The 23,823-nt window shown below is 40.1% G+C and overlaps 1 protein-coding gene across 3 annotated transcripts in view; it reads left to right on the forward strand.

Annotated features, from left to right (window-relative positions):
• The window catches only part of LOC145409690 (G patch domain-containing protein 1), a 58,564-nt gene extending 39,127 nt beyond the window's left edge, over positions 1 to 19,437 (forward strand). For 2 of the 3 annotated variants that reach the window (XM_080280043.1, XM_080280041.1), the window contains exons 10-15: positions 2,277 to 2,496; positions 9,004 to 9,121; positions 12,660 to 12,729; positions 13,459 to 13,625; positions 14,568 to 14,760; positions 15,653 to 16,660. In XM_080280043.1, the coding sequence (XP_080136169.1) occupies positions 2,277 to 2,496; positions 9,004 to 9,121; positions 12,660 to 12,729; positions 13,459 to 13,625; positions 14,568 to 14,760; positions 15,653 to 16,612 (1,728 nt within the window). In that variant the 3' untranslated portion in view covers positions 16,613 to 16,660. Of the gene's footprint in view, positions 1 to 2,276; positions 2,497 to 9,003; positions 9,122 to 12,659; positions 12,730 to 13,458; positions 13,626 to 14,567; positions 14,761 to 15,652; positions 16,661 to 19,371 lie in introns of those variants that run through there. The other variant, XM_080280042.1, reaches the window with a different exon arrangement.
• Positions 19,438 to 23,823: the final 4,386 nt, after the last annotated feature.

Consider the following 23,823-nt stretch of genomic DNA (forward strand, 5'->3'; position numbering starts at 1 on the left):
GACCATTTTATCATGTTGTACCCCATGGTTCCACGTCGAAACAGTTACTATCATCATTGTCGTCATAAACATTAATGTAATCCCCCCATACACATTAGGTGGAGATCCAGCGGAGAGCTCTTGTTTTCATTTTGTGACAAGTGTTGTAGTGTTATCGTGAACATTAACATACTCCAGTTTTCCTCATATACGTGGGTTGGAGAGATCTAAAGCAAAGCTCTTGATTTCTTTTGTGATGTGTCTTAGAGGTTGTCTGACTGCTGACAACAGAAATGTTGGATGGTGGAATAATCACATTCCAGTACCAGTCTAATAATAGGAGGAATAGTGGAGCGATATAACCCGTATGTTGTATCTGGTAGATGGGGACGCTCACCATCCACTCACTCGATGCAGTGCTGCTTTGGGTGTCTGCCCTTTCCTCTCTTCCTTCCTTCCCCTTCTGTCTTTGTTCCCTTCATTCCTTCCTCTTCTGTCTTTCTTTCCTTCATTCCTTCCACTTCCTTCTGCCTCAGGTGACCATACACTCCCTCTTCTGTCTTTCTTTCCTTCACTCCTTCCTCTTCCTACTGCCTATAGGCGACTCTACACAGAGCAACAAGCCAAATGATTTCCTGTACACCAGGAAACCATGTACTATGCTGGGTGGTAACCATATAATCAGATTATGGCACCTGGTGGTTTAGTGGGTAATTATATTGAGCCTGTTTAGGTTTATATCCAAGGGGTGGTTGGGGTTTATTGCTTCTGTAATGCTACTCAGGGATGAGTGAGGTTGGTCACTCTAATCCTAAATGGTAGGACCATCTTATGTATCCCTGGGCTCCTATGCTCCTCACGGGGCAACATGGGATTGGATGATGGATGGATGGATGGCTTATATAAGAAGGAAGGAGGGAATGCTGGAAAGATGCACCGCACTAGAAGGCCCAAAAATACTATGTGCCATATCACAGGTGTGAGAGAGGGAGAGGGTTCTTGCTGTCTTGGAGCTGGCATGACACCTTGAGGAGGGAAGGATGACTTGAGGGAAAATCTCACCCCTTGTAGCTTGGTGATATGAGAGGTGTGCAAAGACTCCAGGGATATCAAGCATGATGAATTGAACAGAAGACATAAGTTGGTCTGTGAGAAGTCCCATATTCAGCCCACTGAATCTTATTCTGACCAATACTCCCAGATCAAATTGGAGGACGCCAAGAGGGTCTCACTGTGTGACTGATGGAGAAAGAAACGATTTTAAATTTGGCTTTTTTTATCTTGTTTTTGTTTTTTCGTGGCGGGAACAATCTTGCTAGCTTGTGGCCATTGGTTCCATCTTCCTTGCATAGAAAAATAAATAAATAAAAAGAGCCAATAAATAGAGGATTTTATGCTGTGCAAATCTATCAATCTCTGGCAGTATAATTTTTGCTATACAGCTAAAAAAAATATTAAATTTTATATTACTGCCTCAGAGAAAAGTAAAGAAGTTGGATTCGATAAATGAATCTTATGTTAAGTCGAATATTGTTGAGTGAGGAATACAGATATACCGTACATAATGTGCCAGAAAATTTTTGGGAGGTATTTTCACAAGTACCATTACTCAAAAGTCCCTGTAGTTATGATCATTTATGATAAAACACACACACACACACACACACACACACACACACACACACACACACACACACACACACACACACACACACACACACACACACACACACACACACACACACACACACACACACACACACACACACACACACACACACACACACACACACACACACACACACACACACACACACACACACACACACACACACACACACACACACACACACACACACACACACACACACACACACACACACACACACACACACACACACACACACACACACACACACACACACACACACACACACACACACACACACACACACACACACACACACACACACACACACACACACACACACACACACACACACACACACACACACACACACACACACACACACACACACACACACACACACACACACACACACACACACACACACACACACACACACACACACACACACACACACACACACACACACACACACACACACACACACACACACACACACACACACACACACACACACACACACACACACACACACACACACACACACACACACACATTTTTTGTAAATACATGTACATTATATGTAGTATATTGTTTTTGTAATGTATTGTAATTTGAATATAATTTAATTGATGGTATCATGTGGCAGGTGAGGTCTGGAGTTAAAGGCAGCACATCACATCAGCCACCAGAGCCAGTTCGCCAGAATGACAAGAGAACAATTGACACTTCGGAGGTGGACAAACTTTATGAGGAATTTAAAAACTCAGAGAAAACACCAGGATTGGAGTTCAAGCCATTCACCAAGCAGCCAGAGAAGCAGAAGAGATATGAACTTTACCTCAGGATGAAGGAAAAGGGACAGAAAGGTTGGTTCATATTGTAATGAAAAACATGTACCGTATCTGAATGAGAATGAGGTCTGTCCAAAAAAGGAACCAAACTTTTTGAATAGTGCACCACCTAGCTGATGTAATATGATTGCGACGGGAGCACTGTATCAGCAACTTTGAGCTTTAATCTAGCACTAACCGCATAAAGCGGTGTCAGTCTTCGAGACACGTGCTCGAGTGAACGTGTTTAGTGCACTGGGCAAATATTCTTTTGTCTCTTGTATTGTGTGAAATCAGTGGCATTTCAGGGTAGATTTCAACTTTGCCGGAAAAAAAGAGAAAAAGGGTCTGCAGGGGCCAAATTTGGAGAGTAGGAGGCTGGGGGACAATAATCGTCTCATGCATCACCAAAAAGTCATGGATAAGGAGCAACATGTGAGCAGGTGCCTTGTCACGGTACATCATCCAGGTTTTGTTTTTCCACGTCTCAGACCTCTTCCTTTGCATTGCCTTTCTCAGATGCTTCAGGACGTCCAAGTAAAATTCTTTGTTGACTGTCAGACCATGTGGAACCATCTCTTGATGAATGTCGCCCATCTAGTAAAAAAAAAAGACAATCAACATCACCTTCACATTTGACTTAAGGATGCAAAACTCTTCATTGACTGTCTGACCACAGGGAAAAAGCTCATGATGAATGATGCCTTTCCAGTGAAGAAAGATAATTAACATCACCTTCACCTTTGGATGACTTCGGCCAGCCTTTTACGGTTGTGCTGATAATATTCCAGTCCACTGCTATGACTGTCTTTTTGTTTAGACATCGGTACCATACACCCAAATTTACCACCTGTTATGACATTTTTCAGAAAATTTTCATCATCATTTAGACAGTCAAACAACTCCTGACTGACTGTGACACAGTTCTCTTTTTGCTCATCTGTCAGCAGATGCGACACAAATTTTGCGACAGCAGGATGCATCTTCAGTTTTTCAGTTAAAATCATATGGCATGAACTTTTACAGATGCCAACTTCTACAGAAACTTCTTGGACAGTCAAACTACGATTTTCATGGATCACAGCACGCACTTTGTCCAGATTTGGGATCATCTGTGGTAGATGCTCATCTTGATTTGAACCACAGGAACCACTTGTGACATTGCGTTCACTTCAGTAATCCTCCCCATAAGCCTTTTGCAACATTTGAGAAGTCTCTGTATAACTTTTTCCCAATTTCAAAAAGTTTCACGCAAACACGTTGCTCTTAACGATACTCCATTGTTCAACTTGCAATAAATCACTTAGTGAACTAAACACACATTCCCTCAGGTGTGAGTACGTTGATGATTAAGTGACGTGACATGATGCAGGTAATGTTAAACTAAAGCTCAAATTCGCCAGTACACAGCATTCTTGTCGTGATCACACTGCGTCATTTAGTTGGTGCGCTATTTAAAAAGTTTGGTTTCTTTTTGGACCACTTAACATTACTTTGTCTTAGACACATTCATTGAGCTGAGCAGTACTTAAAAATTATTATACCGTCTGCTGCTTCCTGGCATATTTAGCAGTATAATATAATTTGGCAAGATCCTTTGTCACTGGTGTAGTGAAACTAGTACTGAATACTGTATTGCTAAGTATTTCTCTGTTGAGAAACTGGTTTTGCATTATCACTGATGCCGGAACATGACTTTTGGTACAGAAGCCTATGCATTCGAGGCCACAAGATTTGTGTGTGTGTGTGTAATAATAATAATAATCTTACCCATGAGGTCTGTTAAGAAAGAATCCAACCTCAGGGTCTAAAAAAAATAGATACCTAACCTGTTGAGCTAGAACACTGATCCACCTCAAAGTAGGCCTCTTCTGACTTGATACAGTAGCCCAGCATTCTTTCCACTGCCTGAAACATTTTTCAAAGTCGGTTTTTGGTATCTCCTGCAGGTGCTTCGTTGCATTTATCATGATCTCTTCTCATATCTCAAACTAGGAACCCTTCAGTGGAGTATTGAGCTTGGGGAATAACCAAAAATCGCATGGAGCCATGTCTGGTGAGTAGGGAGGCTACTGGACCTGATGCACATTGTGCTTGGCCAAAAATTCCTGAATCTGTTGAGAAGAATGGGGAGGGGCATTGCCATGGTGCAGCTTCCAACTTGCTGCATTCCAGGGATAACATCAGGGTAGTAAACTGACCATGTGGTGTATATTTGTGATGCACAACACCATGGTAGTTCAATAAAACAGTCAACATGCGAGTGCATTTCACCGTGCTATGGACCTGTTGTGCTTTTTTTTGGCCAAGGCTGCTGCATACATCCACTGGGACAACAGTGCTGTACATCACTTTCTGGGTCATACCCATACACCCAAGTCTTATCTCCAGTGGTAACTGTCTTCAGAAAGTCTTGATCGTGATTTGCACACTCCAGCATGTGTTGAGCAAATGTTCATCTGGGAGAAGAGATCATGAATGCAGTGAAGCACCTGCAGGAGATACCGAAAACCGACTTTGAAAAATGTTTCAGGCAGTGGAAAGAATGCTGGGCTACATGTGTAAAGTCAGACGGGGCTTATTTTGAGGGGAATCAGTGTCCTAGCTCAATAGGTTAGCTATTCATTATTTTAGATCCTAAGGTCAGATACTTTCTGAACAGACCTTGTAACATTGGAATCTCTATTTATTTATTTACTCCCCCCCCCCCACCAGGCCAGAACATTCTTCACTCTCATTGAACGAATATTGGAGAGGTAAATAGTTATTAGAAAGAATGCAAGGGAACATGCCTGACTGCTCCTGGTATTAAAGAAAACACTGACAAAAGGTCAGCAGATCAAGAATTAGTGGTCCTAATGACATCGTGAAATGGGAACTTCAGATGTCTCTCTTACCAGGCCCCTGCCCCCCCCCCCCATTCTGGTGTGTTTGACAGTTGTTAGTTTCGTCTCCATATTGTTATGGAGGCTTCAAGAGAATTGTATGTGTTGGTGCCCATATTAACATAATGTATAGATGTCAGTCAGTTGTGAGAGCAGTGAAAATTATACTATTACATAATGTATATGTGCTGTGTTGAATGGATAAGAAAGCAGAGATTTGTGAAAGGTATGGAGTAAGGAAGTATACTGATAATATGCTAGAAGAGATTGTGCTTAGATATTATGATGAAATAGTGGATGTACATAGGGTGGTTAACCCGTTAACTGCTCTATACAGCCTGGGCTGTTCCGAGTGCGACTGCTCAATACAGCCCTGGCTGTGCTGGTAAATTTTGAATATAGTGCCACGGTCACCAAGGCCAACCCATGCAAGTATGTTTGAGCCTTCAAAACCGAAACCAAAAAAGAAAACGAAAACCATACATTCCAATAGGTAATCAGACACTTCAATGTTCATCCATGGCTTTACCAAGGTAAATATTGAGCATGTATTCTTTCAATTCCTAAGACAAAATTTGGCTTTTGGGAAATTTCATTTTTACCCCTATGTCTGCGCACCATGGACACCTCCAAAAAACCACCATGTGCAGTTAACGGGTTAAAGGATATGTGTGAGTGAAGTTGAAGGCAGGAGGAGGCACAGTAGACCAGGATGAAACTGGACAGTTATGGTAGGTGAGCATGTGAGAAGACATGGAAGTGAAGGAATTAACCCTTTTAGATTCCGATGACGAGTTCAAGCGTCATTTCAAATCCAACCTCAGAGATTCCGATAATGTGTTCATGCATCATTTTAAGATACTTTTGTAATATATTCATCATAAATCGCAGTAGACCAAGATTTGGACAGGTATGGTAGAAGATACTTTTGTAGTATTCATCATAAATTGCATTTAAGCATCATAATTTCAGCTCATTGTTTTGACCCTTTATTTTCTTTGTTTTCATTTTTTGAACATACAATGATAAAAACAGTTCAGCTTTAAAATGACACAAATATCAGCATTCTGTCATGAAACTGTACATACACAGGCTGATCAAAGAAAAAGATCGCTAAGCGAATATGCGTCCGAGAATCATACAAAAATGTGCATCCATTTTCTTGGGCTTTACTGCGGAGTAAAACGAATAAATAACCATGAACTCTATATCATTGTAAAGGTAATTTATCGTAGTTTTGCATGGTTAAAACCAGATTTATATATCTTATTACTTTATTCTTGGTGAGCCTCTGGGCTCTGTCCTATCACTAACTCTCTTTTATTCATCAACGATCTTCTAAGCTGTACATCTAATCCCATGCACTTGTATGCTGATAATACCACCCTTCACCTTTCCATTCGGTTTCTGCAGCATCCATCTCAGCGGTTACTTCAACAAACAGGGGATGAGGCCATGGCACACCTAATGTCTGACTTGGCTCATATCTCTGACTGGGGTAAAAATAATCTTGTTTTTAATGCATCAAAGACTCAGTTTTTACACCTATCAACCCATCAAAATCTTCCATGGGAGTACCTACTAATGTTTAATAATATCCAGCTCAATCCTGCATCATCCTTGAACATGCTTGGGGTTTCATTCACACAGGACTTATCTTGGAAAGATCATATTGCATCTCTTGTAAAATCTGCTTCCAAGAGATTGGGTGTGCCAAACTAACTCCCTGGCTTCTTTACCCCTGCATAGTTGTTGACTTTATACACGGGTTTTATTCGCCCCTGTTTAGAGTATAACTTTCATGTGTGGGGAGGCTCCCCACATACAGCTCTTCTCAAAAGGGTGGAGTCAAAGGCTTTTCGTCTCATTAACTCTCCTTCTCTTACTGACTCCCTTCAACCTCTGTCTCTTCACCGCACTGTTGCCTCTTTACCTCTTTTCTATTGCTACTTCAATGGTCACTGCTCCTTTGAACTGTCTGCTTGCATCCCTCCACCTCTACGACGGGCGTGTAACACCTGTCTAGCAACAAACTCCTATCATTTTTCTGTCCAACTCTAATGCATGAGTTAACCTTTACTCACAGTCCTTCATTTATGCAACAGGTCAATGCGGGAACTGTCTTCCTGTCTGTATTTCCTACTTCATATGATCTCCAGTCTTTCAAACGCAGTATGTCCAAGCATCTCGTAATGAATGGATCTTGAATTTGGCTCTCTTTTGTGTTGTTTTTGTTTTTTCTTGGAAGGAACATTTTGCGGGCTCAGCTTTGGTTCCTTCTACCTCGCATAAAAAAATGTTTATGGTAAGGTACAAAATTATTGGTTTTTGCCTAACTTCAACTTGCAATTTTGACTTTTTAATTTCTTTGTTTTCCCTTTTTGAACATGTTACAATAAAGTACTGTACAACTATTCAGCTTTAAAATGATACCAAAACCAGCATTCTATCATGAAAAGTGTATTTACACAGACCGATCAAAGAAAAATATTGCGGCACGAAGATGTGGGTCAGCACGAGAGTGGCTGACTCTAGGACAGATGTAAGCTGACCGAGGCTGAAACCTGATAGGGTTGACAGCAGATCAAAATGGGTGGCATCAGATCAGAAGGAGTAAATGTGGTATGTATGGGGAAACATAACAAGGATTTGAAGCCCAATTTAACTTGGTAGTTGACTGACTAAACCTTTCCAGCTGTTGTGTTTGAGGCACATGTGTAAAAAAAAAAAAAAAAAAAAAAATTACAGTACATAATATGCGCAGATGGTTTTGTTCGTGAGGTGTACCCAGGATTCCACATGCTTGTGTGAATTAGTATGTGGCCCACTTCACAGGGTATGCTGCTTAATAGTACAGTACTGTATTCCTTATTTTGTGCGTTCTCTTCCTTTGTTTCTGGGCTTTGCCGGACCCAGTATTTAAGGTGGGAGTTAGAGTTGGCTTGATGATTATGATGATTTAATTTATGATATTGTCATTATTTGGTATATTGGAATGTAACCTTTCTTTTCAAAAATTTTAAATAATTCCACCTAAGGTTTTCATTCACTTCTGCTATAGCTTAAAATATATATATATATATATATATATATCCATCCATCCATCCATCCATCCATCATCTAATGCTACGTTGCCCCATGAGGAGCATAGAAGCCTGGGGCTAGGCAGTTGGTCCTGACATTTAAGATGAGAGTGACCAGCCTCACTCATCCCTGAGTGGCATTACATGAGCAATAAACCCCAATCACCCCTTGGATATAAACCTTCACCGGTTCAAGCCGACAGGAGCACAATAATTACCCACTAAACCACCAGGCGCCAAAATTTGGTTATATGGTTACCACCCAGTGTAGTAAATGGTTTCATGGTGTACAGGAAACTATTTGGCTTGTCACTCAGTGTAGAGTCACCCACAGGCAGAAGGGAGAGGAAAGAATGAAGGAATGAAAGACAGAAGAGGGAGTGTAAAGTCACCCGTAGGCAGAAGGAAGAGATAAGAATGAAGGAAAAAAAGACAGAAGAAGATGGAAGGAAACAAGGATGGAGGAGGGCAGACACCCGAGAGCAGCACTACACTGAGTGAGTGGATGGTGGGTGTCCCCACCTACATACAGTATATACTTGTAAATCCTGTGCTATATCTCTTCACCTATTTAGATCGGTTCTACCTTGCCCAGCCACGGAACATGACAGAGTGGGAACGAGAACGGGAGCTACGGGAATTCAGTCGAGCTGCCCAGTTGTTTCAGCCACTCACTTCTACAATGGCCACCAGGTAGTTTATATATATATATATATATATATATACATATATATATATATATATATATATATATATGTATGTATGTATATATTATATATACTGTATATAGCATTTGAAGTGACGTTTTATATTTCTGATCATAAGGAAATATGGACAGAGTGCAAGAGTATAGGCTGATAAGGAGAGCATTGAAAGTATTGTGATAATGGTAAGTGTGATGTTACCTGATGGAACTGGTCTCTATCATAACTCGGATATTAAGTTATAGTTTCTTGAAAATCAGAGAACCTTAACTATGAGATAAGAATAAGTCTTTATTGTTACCATTGATATTGACCCTCCAGTTTGACTACACTTGGCCATCAACTGAGTTTAAATAGTTTGAGAATCTTGACCAAGTTGGAAAAAATATGCTATTGTGATTTTGAAATGGAAAGACCTAGTTCCTTGTGGATGAAGAGAGGTGAACAGTATTCACAGAAGGGGGGGCTATTGGATGACCTTTTGATGTGCTCTGACTGAAGAGAGTTAGCTGAGAAAGAGTGGTTGAGAGAACAAGAGATATTTTTTAGAATTTAGTAATCTAGAGTTGCTTCAGCCATTACTGTCCTGTGAGTAGTTTCTGGAAGGAAGGAAGGTGTTAGCAAGAGAGAAAGGGGAGGGGGAGAGACTCATATTGTCTAGGCACTATTTCCTAAAACATCTGTCTTGCTGTCTAGAACACTCTTCCTTGGCTAATTCTCTTACTACTTGTGCTGTTCATTCATGTCATAGCATTCGGTTGCCAAACAGTTTTCATTCTGGAAATGTATAAAGGTGAACTGGGGGAGAAAAAAAAAAAAATGCATTATGTCCAAAGTGTAACCTAACAACAAATTGGGTGCCAGAGAGTTTGCTTAGGGGGTATGGTCAAATGGAGAGTGACTGTAAATGGATTGATGAAAGTGGTATATATGTTTAGGTGGGAAGAGGTATAGTAGGCCAAGGGGAAGGAGGATGGATATGGTAAATGGGAATATAAGAAAGCAGGGTATAGAAGATGATTAAGCTGGGGAACTGACATGGGATTGGGTTGATGAACTTTGTATGAACGGTCACACGACCAGGTTTTTTTTTGCACCTCTCCTTTTTTTTTTCTCTCTCTCTCTTTTTCTCTCTCCCTTTCTCCATGGTCAACAGATTATTTCTGTCTGGTTGGTAATATAGAGTGCATCTGTAAAGAAAAAAATCATTTGCAGATGGTTAGAGTTGTGAAGTGGAACCTGACTTCTGGAGGCTTGAATGGTGAGTGAGTGCCTGTGGCCCATTTTACTGGATGTGTTGCTGGTAGTTATCTTTCTTCTGTGGTTTCTCTGTTCTTGTTTTTTGAACCCTGCATAGTCCCATCCTAATGTGGAAAGATGAGGTCAGGATGATGATGATGATAATTAACCTCTTCACTTTAAAGGACTTCCTGTAAGATGAATGAAATCTCCTGGAGGCAGAAATACAAAATAAGAATATCATTGTATAGTATTGGAATAGTTAAGTAACAAATAGGTAAATGAGCATCCACTGCAGGTTGTGGGATTGGGGCAAGAAATTTGAAGGTAGGAGTGATTCGAAAAGTTATATGACCATTTTGTTCAGGCGTCAATTGAATGCTCTTACAATTTTCTTTTTCATGTTTTGGATCCTACCATCCCCTTTATCATGAGATACTGTCTGTCTGCATGTCTATAGCCAGACACCTTAATCCTAGAAGAGGTTGCCACAAATGAAATACCTTCATGTCAGCTTGTCCCCTGCCATCTGGCTGTCCTCTCAGCATCCTCCCCCTCCTTCCCAATCATATACGTTTTCAGTCCAACCCTTCTTCTTATCCTCGGTCTCCCTTTTCCTCCCACGCCCCTTCACCTTGCTCAAATATACATATATACATATATATATATATATATATATATATATATATTTTTATAGCTAAGATGCACATGACAGGTTGGTGATGATTGGCAGAATGCTTCATGTCCCAATAACATCTTTGTATTTCAGATAATTACTAGGTTTTGATTCACATTACTAGTCAATCAATCAATCAATCATTTCCTGTGGCACCCTCGGGGATGCATAGGGCCTCGATGAACTCACACCACCACATCCTATCTTGTGCTAACTCCTCAAGATCTCCCCAACACTCATCTCCAGCTTCCCGTCTCATTGTCCTCACCCACGTCTCTTTTGGCCTTCCTCTACCTCTCCTACCAAGTGCCACCCACCCTGGTGTACCTCGTACTATTCCCTGTCTCCTATGCACATGTCCTAGCCACTTCCATCGTGAGAATCTAACATATTCATCGATCGGCTGCACTCCCGTTATTTCTCTAATTCTACTATTTGGTATCCTTTCCCACCACTTAACTCCTAATATTCTTCTAAGTGCTTTATTTTCAAACACCAAGAATTTATTTTCCATAGTCACTGTGCTGTACCAAGACTCGTGTCCATAAATTAAGATACTCCTAACCATTACCTTATAAAGTTTGATTTTTGTATGCACAGAAAAATTGTTATTATTCCAAATATTTTTAAGCATTCCCATTGCCTGATTAGCCTTCTTTAACCTTTCCTCGAATTCAAAGTTCAAAGAACCATCCTTGGCTAAATAAGTACCTAAATATTTAAACCTATCAACTTGCTTTACAACCATACCTCCAATTACACATTCCTGCGCATTTTCCATATTCATATTGATTATTTCAGTTTTTCCACAATTAATAACCAAACCCACCTTACGACCTTCACTCACCAAACAGTCCAACACTCTCTGCATCTCTTCTGGCCCATCACAAATCAAAACTATATCATCTGCATAATCTAAATCCAAAAGTTTCCTGTTCTCTCCCCAAAGTATACCTGCACCGGTTTCTGTTCCAACGCGTTTCATAATGTAATCAATGACCAATATAAATAGTAAAGGCGATAGAACACCACCTTGAATTACTCCGGACTTGACTTCAAACGAATCACTCAGACAACCATCGACCATCACTTTACAAAATGTGTCCTCATGCATGTTCATAATGACCCTCACAAACTCCTCTGGTATTCCATAATGTCTCATGATCTTCCCCATAGTCTCTCTCGAAACACTATCAAAAGCCTTTTCAAAATCAACAAAACAAAGACTTAACGGTACTCTCATTTCATTAACTTGCTGCATCAAATGCCTAACTATAAAGATATGATCATTGCAACCACGTCCCTTTCTAAAACATTACTAGTAATCATATGAAATACAACGACATTATTTGGTCATGTTGCATTCACCCAGTCATGATCAACCTGACAAATGCATCATCACCTCAAAAAACAAAAAACTGAGTATAGTTAATCTCTCACTGCCCATTCCCTATGCATGGCTAAACCATCTCAAGGTACATCTGATGCTTTCCAGCACATCCATATCAACATAATGTTCCATCACATCCTAGTATGTCTGTCTGTCCCTGCACATAGCTCCACATGCTCCTTTCAGATAACTTTGAATTTTTTTTTTTTTCTTCCCTGTTAGGTTTGTGTCAGCTGGAGGGTCAGACTCAACACCACAGCTGAAAGATGGCCTGAACACAGACATTGCAAAGGTACTGTCAGAATTATAGTATTGTATAATAAACATTTATTAGAAAATGTCAGAATGCTGGATCAGTGATGAACAAAGTGGTTTCCAGAGTGATAGGGGATGTGTGAATCAGATATGTGCAATAAGGTAGATGGTGGAGAAAGCACATGAGAGGGTATTTGTAGCATTGATGGATAAAACACACACACACACACGCATGCACGCACACGCACACACACACACACACACACACACACACACACACACACACACAGGGTAAATAGGGAAGGTTATGGAAGAACATACATATCAATGATGTGGATGAAAAACTATTGACTGTTGGAGTCAGTTTGTATATTGATACCTTTGATCTTGATAAAAAGAGACAGTAAGGGAATAGTTGAATCTTAAACAGTAACATAATTTTGTAAAGTTACAGTATTGGAGACAGTTTGTGAAACATGAGCATTCTGTTCATTGTGCCATGCCCCTTACAGTATTGATGGATATTGCCTGTCGTGGATTCCGGTAACAAAAAAGCGTCAGTAGTTTTTGCAGTTGCATGTGCAGTCAGAGTATTGAATCACATCCTCAGTGGAAGGGAAAGTGTTACATGAGATGGAAAATGTTCCATGGTATCACACTTCTTTCATACTGTAGTAGGAGCAGCATAGTTCTTTCTCACATACTCTTGACTATAATTTACTTAGCTATTCAGTATGAAGAATTGAATGAAAACACTTCATCTCAGATGGTGACATCAGATGGAAAAAGCGACCTCACAGCGCCAGAAGTGAATGATGAACGTGTGAAGGCTGCAAGGCTCAAGATGTATGGCCGTTTGACCCAGATCACCGAGAACTGGCATCCTGACCGCTTGTTATGCCGCAGATTCAATGTACCGGATCCATACCCTGAGTTAGTATCTTAATTGTTTTGATAGTGGCTGTGACGAAGTTTTGGTTTATTACTGTTTCGTTGCATTATGTATATATCAGTATCATAATTATCATCCTCATCCTCATCATTGGCTTAGTCATCATCATCATCTCCACCATCATCATCATTGTCCTTTTCATCATTGTTGTTGTTGTAATCTTTGTCATCATCACGTTATTTCCAACTTGTAAATGAGTAGGTAGGATCCAGATGAAGGAACAGGAAAACATAGAGCTACTGTATGAAACGTCCACTGAAATGGGTGACTTATCTGTTCACTTGCCATTCAAGCCTCTGAAAATCTCAGCTCCACCACACAGTCTCCCCCCCCCCCCCCTCACACACACACACACACACACATATATACATCAGTATTGAATAGAGTGTACTGAGATGGTATGGTCATATGGAGAGAATGGATAATATTAGAGTGGTGAAAAAGTATATCTGAGCGAATTTGAAGGAGCGAGGAGGCGAGGTAGGCCAAGGAGAAGGTGGAAGGATATGGTGGATGAGTGTGTGAGGAAGACAGGTTTGGAAGTCAGTTAGGCTAGGGGAGTGACAAGAGATCGAGCTAGCTGAATGAATATTGTGAGGAGAAGCGCATGGTCAGGGATTTGGCATCCCTTTTTAATGTGACAGTGTCCGGATTGACTCAATCGGATACGTTTATGTGAAGCTACAGAACATGGTGAATGTTTTTGGCATATCAATAGAACCAGGATTCTGGGAGCTTGAATGGTGAGTTAATGGAAGTGTGACCCATTGGATTGGGCAAATTTGGGCTGTCTGTATATTGCTACTCACCCTGCCCTAGGGTGGGAAAGGAGGTCCGGATGATGATGATGATGATGATATATATACATACAGTGTCAGTATTACTGTTTAGTTGATATCATAAAAAACATTTTTTACCTGCAGATCGAACTTTGTTGGAATTCGTAAGAATAAAAGAGAGAAGGTATCCTTGTTCAGCATGATGAATGTTGACTCAGAAGACACTGCAGGGCTACGAAAAACTGTCCCAGAGACAAGCAATGCAGAAGAAACAGTTGAAGAGCAATCTGATGAAGCTGGACCATTTGAAGATAAACCAGAAACTTATGGATTAAAGGTTAGGACTGAATTTAATATTGTATTCTTCATTTTGAACATCTTGAACAATAACCCCAGCTTAATATAATATTGGATATGGTGGACAGTGACATCAGTGGACAGCTACTCGCCTAGCCCCTAAAGTCGGGTGTCTGCATATGCTGTTTGAGGGTACTATAGTCACAGTGCACAACTCTTAGGTTGTCGTCATCGTACCCTGGCAACCTACCTGTGGATAATGTGTCCGATTTCGTATCATAACCACGAATCATATTATTGTACACGAGTATATTATACATGATTATTATTATACATGAACATATTATACATGAATCACGTGTATCATATTGTACACAAAATCAGAAGCACTGTTTAGGGGGTAAGTTACCAGGGTACGATGATGGCAACCTCAGAGTCAAGTGCTGCCACTATAAGGCCAAAAAGGTGGGTGTCTGCATATGCAGTCACACCTCCCACCCCCCACCACATCCACTCCCAACACCCCCACCCCACTACTGTCCCCCCATCTCCCCATCATCCCTCACCACCACCCTCCACATCCCCCCACCATATCGCAGCTGCCGATTATGCCTGTCCTGAGCATGTTACGCAGTTCCGATATACGTCTTTTAGGGGCTAGTACTACCATCATCAGCTGTACACCAATCCACAAAAATCATGTGATTTATCGAAGCATTGCAACATATGTTATTTCCCATGCTTCGGGTAATTAATATTGGTCTGTTTAGTTAGTCATTTATTAGATCCTGAAAGACCATTCACGTTAGACACAAACTGTTGCAGGTACTGTATTACTCTACAGAAGATACATGCACATCCAGTTAGCATGTAATGCAGGAATGAGAATGTAGTTGTGATTCTGGATAATGTATTCAAATTTATCTGAACAGGTTGCAGTGGATGGTCCTCCAACACTGGACCTCTTCAAGGCAATTTTTCAAGACTCAGATTCAGACTCTGATGAAGAAACAGAAAAATCCAACTTCGGTGGTGCAGGCTCTCAGAAACTTAATGCTACTGAGAACAGTAGTGTATTGCAAGGGACTGAGACTAAAAAGGACCCTATAGATAGTTTCTTAGCAAGTGTGAGGAGTAACCAAGAAGGTAAAGCTAAGAATAAGGACTCTGTACAAGTCAAGAAACCTGGTCGAGCACTTGTGAGCCGATTTGAACCCAGAACTGAGGAATCTGTGAGTACCATTCCTGATGCTGCACATGTAACTGAGGATCCTCTTCATATCAGTCAAGGATCTCTTTGCAGCAGTGATGATTCTTGCATAAGAGGAGGGACATTCAAGCCAGTTTTCATCCCTCAAAAAAAGAAGGAGTCTATTGCAACTAAGGCTACTGCTGCTAGAGGAATATTTGCTAATGTTGACCTGGCCAGTCTGACAGTCAATTGGAATTCCAAAGCTACATCTAGTCAAGAAGAAGAAGCATCAGGAGGTGGTGATAGTGTTAATGATAGCTCTGAAGTGGCCAGGCATGGGGTTCAAGAAAAAGAAATTGTAAAAATAGACAGTGACGTTTCCACTGACCCAGAAGATGAATATGGCCCAGCAGTGCCAAGTCACCTCAAGAACCGAGGGCAGACGGTGAGAGCAACACCAGGCACCTCAACTGATCTGATTCGCAGACTTGGAGAGCAGCACAAGCATATGGTACATAAATCAGAGTGGGTGGAAAAGAAGGAAAGCAGAGATAAAAAGAGCTCAAAGAAACACAAACACAAAAGGAAGAATAAGAAGAAAGATAAGAAAAATAAGAGTCATAAAGAAAGAAGAAAAAAGAAAAAGGAACGCAAATGTATAAACAGTAGTAGCAGCAGCAGCAGCAGTACTGAATCATGAGATGTAAGGTAAATGTTGATTTTTTTAGTTTTTATAGTGCAAATTAAATTGTGGATCAAAGTAGTTTGTTCTTTCGTCCTTTGAGTCTGTAACAACCTTTTTTAGTTTTTCACTTTACACTCCTTCATTTTGGAGTCATTCTAGGAAGAAACCAAAGCCACTTTTGACACCGCTCAGACTCGGAGCTGATGGGTGGGTACATTGTTTCTTGCTTCCAGTTATAATGCCTCATGAGACATGATGACCTTTTTCCAAGGCCATCAGTTTCATCCACTGATGCCTGATGAACACTTAGGGTTCCTGGAAGTAATTTAGAACCAATTTTAACTAGTAGTAGTTAATGTCATGTTCATAGCCACTTAGTCTCTCTCTCTCTCTCTCTTTCTATCTCTCTCTCTCTGTCTCTAAATGTATATGCTGTACCTCTCTCTCTCTCTCTCTAAATGTATATGCTGTACCTTCAGCAGTCAGCTCCATGGAATCATTGATTTCTTCCATGGTCAAAAGTAATCCATGTGTACTTTGTTCTTTACAGAGGTTATCCTCTCAGACACTGAAGCACAGTCCTTTCTCCTTTCCTCTTATGCCCAAACACTCTTTTTCTAATCACATTTGTTCCGTGCTGTCCACAGCAAGATGGCATTTAAAAGGTACTGGTGCCACCTACTTCTGAATCATGTTTATGTTTATGTATTTGCCCAAGATCTACTAGAACTATTCTTCACCTTGGTAAAAAAACAGCTTCCTCCATTCATGGTGCAATGTACTAAGCAGTACAAACTTTTCTAGTTCCTGGAAGCTTATCAGTAACCCATCCATTAACTTCCCTTCTTTCTCTTTTTGACTTCAATGGCTTGAGCTGTTTCCTCCCCCAGTAGAGCTGAACTCTGTTGAGATTTTTACCTGTAACTTTTAGATGTTTCCAGTACTCTTCCTCCATCTCCTCGCTCTTCTAACTTCCTTGTTCGTGGTATTAAGTTTCTTGAAAATATGTACACTACTATCTACCTTGAGTGGTCAAACCACCAGTAAGGCATATGGTCATGATGGAGGCCCTCTTGTTCCCAAAAACTGTGCCTCTTTGCTGACATCCTGCCAAGGTAAAACATCTCTCCTTTATGCTAAAAGTCAATCTCATTCAGCTTCTGAATAAGGGTGGCTGTTCCCAACCCTCCTTTATAGTCCAGTTTCCTTAATGTCATGTATTTTTGTTATATTTTAGTTTACCCTCAACTAGAAGAGAAGTGCTTTCTTTTCAGTACCTTTTTTCTGACTGCCCATAGGGATTCTATTAGGGATGCTTCTTTGTTGATCCATACATTCCTCTCAAGGTTCCTGGCTGTATTCCTTTTGGGATTTTGTTGAAACCTTTGTTACTGGGCTAAGTATCTCAGAGGCATTTGACAAACCTTGGAACAGCTCTTTTTACTTCAGGCTGTCCTTGTACAACTTCTGTTCAGCCTTTTTATTCATTTAATATAACTATTTCTCATTGACTTTTTAAGCGGTAATCACTGCTTGAGAAAACTGATATTCAGACTTCAGATGTAGACGCAGAAAAGATCATTGTACAGTATATGAATATAAACTTGCATTTATTTGAAGTAATACACCACCTGGGATAGTTGAGAAGGAATACTACATGTGTACTCCCTTTGTGACTGAAAAGATAATTAAGAGGAGTAGGAATAGGTGGTTGGAAGTTGCCTCCCTCTCCTGCTGTGTTGGCATAGGTACAGGTATTTGGCCTCCCTGCCTTGTGTGCATATTGTATAGGAAACTAGTAAGAATACTGGGATGAGTAATGTACTTATGTAGTTTGCTTATTCAGTAACCAAGACACCAACTGTATGTAATTATTTATAGTACTGTATTTTGTAGTGCATGATGAAACTGCCAAATATAGGGCTACTATTCCCAGGGGAACTGTACTGAGACTGAGTAAAGTATTTCAGTGCAGCATCTTTCGGGGCTCCTGTGATGAAATGTTTGTGATTTATTTACAGGTTAGCAAAGAAGTAAATAATATAGATTTGAATTAATGTTTGGAAGATAGTCAAGTTGTCTGTAATGGGATGTTTTGATAAAAGCCAGGTGTCATGTTACAAAAAATTTTTGTCAGGAAAAAAGTAAACGGGCATTTCAGGGTACTACCCTCAAACAAAGCCACATTTTTACCCTTTATCATACATGTACTTTAACCCTCCTTATACATTTCCAGACTTAATATCCAAAACTTCCTTACCCAAACCAACAATATCCAAAGACATTTTTTTTTTTTATCTGTTCCACAAAATTTAATACTCATTTACCTGTTTCTCAAATGCATGGAACATTGTAACAAACACAGCTATACACCTCACAGCATTGCCAATGTTCCTTGTTTACTGCTTGATTCAGCCATCACAACACAATTCTTTTTCACATAGTTGATGATGATGATGATAATTCTGTCACCCAGAACTTGGTTATTCATGATTCCATGATAAACTTTTTGACCAAAGATGAATGAATGTATATTGATGGGACAGTAATTGTGGATATTAGCATGAATGTACTGGTAATTTTTAAGTAGGACCTGTGGCAAGGCAGTGCATAACACATCCATATGCCTGGACACTTAATGCCTCCCCGTTCACAGACACCACCCCTTTACTGCCAAGCTTTCTGATACAAGAGTTGCCTGGTGTTCTCAGGCCTTACTGTGCAAAAACTGGCCAGCCCTGGAACAGTTTCTCAATCTCTCTTTTCCTTTACAGACTCTCTGCTCTCTCTGAATGATACTGTAGGTGCAGAAAGGAAGAGTAGGACTGAGCCTGTTGTCAGCAAAATTTAGGTCCAGTTTGCTAAATAGGCAGGAAGGAGGGGAAGGAGAGAGTGAAATGACTGAGGCAAGTGCTAGTTGTTGGAAGATACAGTAAGGTAAGAATTTGTGCGAGGTTCTTGTTGTGAGTGATCTCGCAGACATGCAACAGTTGCTGATAAGTTTGGTACCTCTGACTGTTTTGACTTGGAATTAGGAAGAGAGTAGAATTTTCATTGTTTGCACTTGTTGTTCCTCAAGATTTTTCAGCTTTAATTTTACTGTCCAAGTACTCTCATCCTTTCCAAGCTAATCTGCCATATACTCAAACAGACCTCCCGTCATGTGTGTCGGTAGTTTCCCAGTCATCATCTGTGCAAGTACAAAATCAATCAGGGTCTTTTCAACATTGTGTTCAGTCTCCTCAGACCATATATATTTATACACGGTACATCGTGTGTGATGTATGAACCAGTGATACATAACCTTTCCTGAAGCAAGTCCTTCAGTTGCCGACCATCAACTCATCCATTCAGATCCCCCATCACACACAGTATGGATCGTATTGTCGTTGGTTTAAGAGAATTGGTAACAGCTATTTCTTTGCTGTTTCTTTAATCTCTTGCACCATAATACCCGTGTGTGCGTTACTGAAACAAACTATCGGGATATTTATATGGAGAACAAAGAATGTTGAGGAGTAATATGGAAGATAATTCTCAAAGAAGTCTGGGCATTCGAGTATATGACAAATTCCTGGGCAAGTATGTGGTCTGCCACTATTCAGTATTCCAGATGGTCTTACAATTTGTCTCTACACACCTGTCGTGACAAAGTGCATATTCAATCATCAAGGCCACTTTCACAATCTAAAACCTGATAAACAAGCACATTGAATAGTTACATTAAAATATTAGTCATTCACACCTCTCCGCCACTTATCTGTCAACATCACACACGTCACCCTTTACCATTCATCTTTCACGTCCTCTTTTATCGCACAGTTTCGTCACACTTCTTCAGTTCATTAAAAACCTTCACAGAGCTGTTACATCTTCACTTACAGCATTTCTTATTAACATCACTCACTTTCCATTTAACGATGTTAACAGTAGGTCAATATTTTTTTCGACGTTAAAACATATTTAGCAGAAATGATTGTGAGCATGTCACCAGTAAATGATGAGCATATTAGAGCAAGAATAACCTGTCAATGAAAGTACAGTAAAATGAAGCTGAAGTTGTTAGCGAATAATATCCATGTACAAGAGTTGGAATGTGAAAGAACTGAGCGAACAGAAACGCTGAAAAAAAAAAATCAGGAGTAACTGGATAAACTAGAAGTGCGCGCGGGAGGGATGGAGAGAGCGCGTGCGTTGCGCCTCCCTCTTCCTCCACCCCCATGCGCTTGCCACAGCAGGTAAACAAAGAGGAGCCCACCAGACTCCCTCGCTTTTCCATTCTGAAGGTACCGCTGTATTATCACGCAGACTTACTTTCCGCGATATATTTTCTTTAGAGAAGTGAGTGAAACTTGTCCGTCAATGTCAGAGCTCACCAGGATATCGACTGAGAAAGGATCTAGACCTCCCAGGTAGTGAAGGAAGTACGAGAAGAGTTACTTGGTGAGTAGGCAGCTCAGGGCAGATGGTTATGTTTGTTTTTTGTAAGTTTATAATGAAAGTGTTTGCATATCTTCTGACAACTGAACTATTGAATTCATTATTTGGGGGATACAATTAATAAAATGTTTGAATTGTAGGCGGGGAAACTCTACGGATTACAACAACCACGTTTCATTTTCATATCGCTGTAGGAAGGAGAGGGGGTCCTACATGTAACAGCAGTGTGAATGATGATGCAGGGAGTGATAACATGCCGCTACTTTCCTGTGTTATTTAGCTGATTTTTTTTTTTAATAGAATTTTGTCGCCTAAATATTTTATACAAGTATTCACATGGACAAGTTCAAATAATTAAATGGCTGCAAGATAATCATCACTATGACAATTAATCATTCAGTGTTAGTAACCTGGAGGAAGTCAATTGATGGGTGCGTAAGTTGGCCTTGTGTGATCATCTATCGATTTATTGAATAACCTTTCCACTAAAGGTTAGAGAGTAGCGGTGGAATTTTGTGGGAGAAGGATGGCATTAAATATAACTACTAAAACAGAAACCTCGTATATTTCATATAGTATGGATTTTGGTTTTGTCCATGGGATCAAAGTTAACATTGGCCCTTATCCCCTTTACTGCTGGTGACATTTGTGTTGTGTGTGTGTGTGTGTACTTTTGGTGCTATTAGACGATTTTAAAAAAGCAGTGTCATCTCGTATTGAGGGCTATATTTAACTTCTCTAGTTCGAAAAATTCCCCCAGGCTGAAAAATCGTTAATAATAGTAGTTGCAACCCCAGGCTCATCCGCAAATGAACCCGGTGGACTGCAAGATAAAGCTGCCTTCCAGCAGCTCGACATCTTTTCGGCGGATAGGGAGAGAGGTGAGATAGTTTGTGTATCCAGGCAGGGAGCAGTAGTAGTGCCACTGCATGAAGGAGCCCTTCTCCAGCAAGGGGGAAAAAAATGCGTCACTGTACAGAAAGGGATAAAGATATCAGTTAGGCAAGATTCGTATGAAAGGTGACAGCGTGCAGCTGCAAGTGATGAGAGACCTTGAAATAGCACCCACGGTCTTGCTCGGGAATATCACACAACTTGTAATGGGTCGTACTCATAGTAGTTTAGCACATTTCTTTAACATCTCTTCCTAGGCAGTATATTTTATCTAGCAAGCCATATCATCTAGTGCAACCTGTGGCCAGCGCCGGCTGCATCCTCCGTGCGACTCGCCAGTCTCGCCGTGCAGTGTGTTAATTACATGAATTTTCGCCTGCAGTTCAGATAGAATGTGAGCAGCTGATCGTTTTTTTATATACTCAGTTTGCTAGTTTGAGCTATTTTAAGTACATTTGTTACGACGCTTACTAAATTTGGCCCCTGGGTACTTTTTTTTTTTTTTTTTTTTTTTTAGCCAATACTTTTCAAGTGATAAATACCCAAACGTCACTGAATCGGCAAGAAGGTTTCCCTGCTTTACAGTACGTTTTTATGGGAACAGTTTTTCGTGGATGAAGTCGGATAGTCCAGTCATAAATGTCGGCTCACACATAAACATTTAAAAGTAATCTCAGTTATGGCATCAGATATTCTCCCAAATTTTAACAGACCGTCAAAGACATCTTCGTTCTATTGTACTCGTATAAATCGTGGGTAATCGTGTTAACTAGTCGTGTACCTTAGCAGTTGATTATGTAGCGAGGATATTCGCTCTGCAATGCAAGGACAGGATTTAGTTCGTATCGCTTCGCAATGCAAATACAAATGCTCCATAATACATTTCATATTATTGACCATCACGTGTTATTAATGCATCGTAGTGCAGATACAAGTACTTCATAATACATTTCATATTAATGACTATCATGTGTTATCTGTATTTTTTTTTTTTTTTAATTGTTAATAATACAGGTACTACAATAGACGGCAATTGATTTATATATACATGTATCTAGTTGGCAGTAAAAATATCTTTAAAATCGTGTAAAGGGAAGTGGCCCGTGGATCGATACCAAAATCATAATTCGACATTCCGACTGAAAGGTTGCCCATGACGTCGATGTACAGAGGTAGGTCGATTGTTAGAAAAATACGCACAATAAGAGGAATGTAAATATCTCTTCCCAATCAGTATATATATTCTGACATCTTTTAAATAACCTCTTTCTTGTTACGGATGCAGGTTAGATCGATGTTATTACCATACGTAAAATACGGTATAAAAATACGGCTCATCGACACCAATACGCTTCACATGCCATCAGCAGAATTTATAGTGTTTTGGTTGTGGATGGTTAACTGATGTGGTCTTGTTGTGAATGGTTAATTAATAATGTTTTTGTCATGGATGGTTATCTATTTTTATGATACCGGTAGTGTTTTTGTTGTGGATGGTTAACCGATAGTTATTTTGTAGATGGTTAACCTACTGTGATTTTGTTGCGTATGGTTAACCGATCGTGAATTTGTGTATAGTTAACCTATAGTGATATTGTAGATAGTTAACCGATCGTGAATTTGTTGTGGATAGTTAACCTATAGTGATATTGTAGATGGTTAACCGATCATGAATTTGTTGTGGACAGTTAACCTATAGTGATATTGTAGATGGTTAACCGATCATGAATTTGTTGTGGACAGTTAACCTATAGTGATATTGTAGATGGTTAACCGATCGTGATTTTGTTGTGGATGGTTAATCGATAGTGGTTTTGTTGTGGATGGTTTACCGATCGCGATTTTGTTGTGAATGGTTAACCGATAGTGGTTTTGTTGTGGATGGTTAACTG

Source organism: Coenobita brevimanus, chromosome 82 (assembly GCF_032717465.1).
Source record: "Coenobita brevimanus isolate Jiangsu-jjx chromosome 82, ASM3271746v2, whole genome shotgun sequence".
Taxonomy (NCBI): Eukaryota; Metazoa; Arthropoda; class Malacostraca; order Decapoda; family Coenobitidae; genus Coenobita; species Coenobita brevimanus.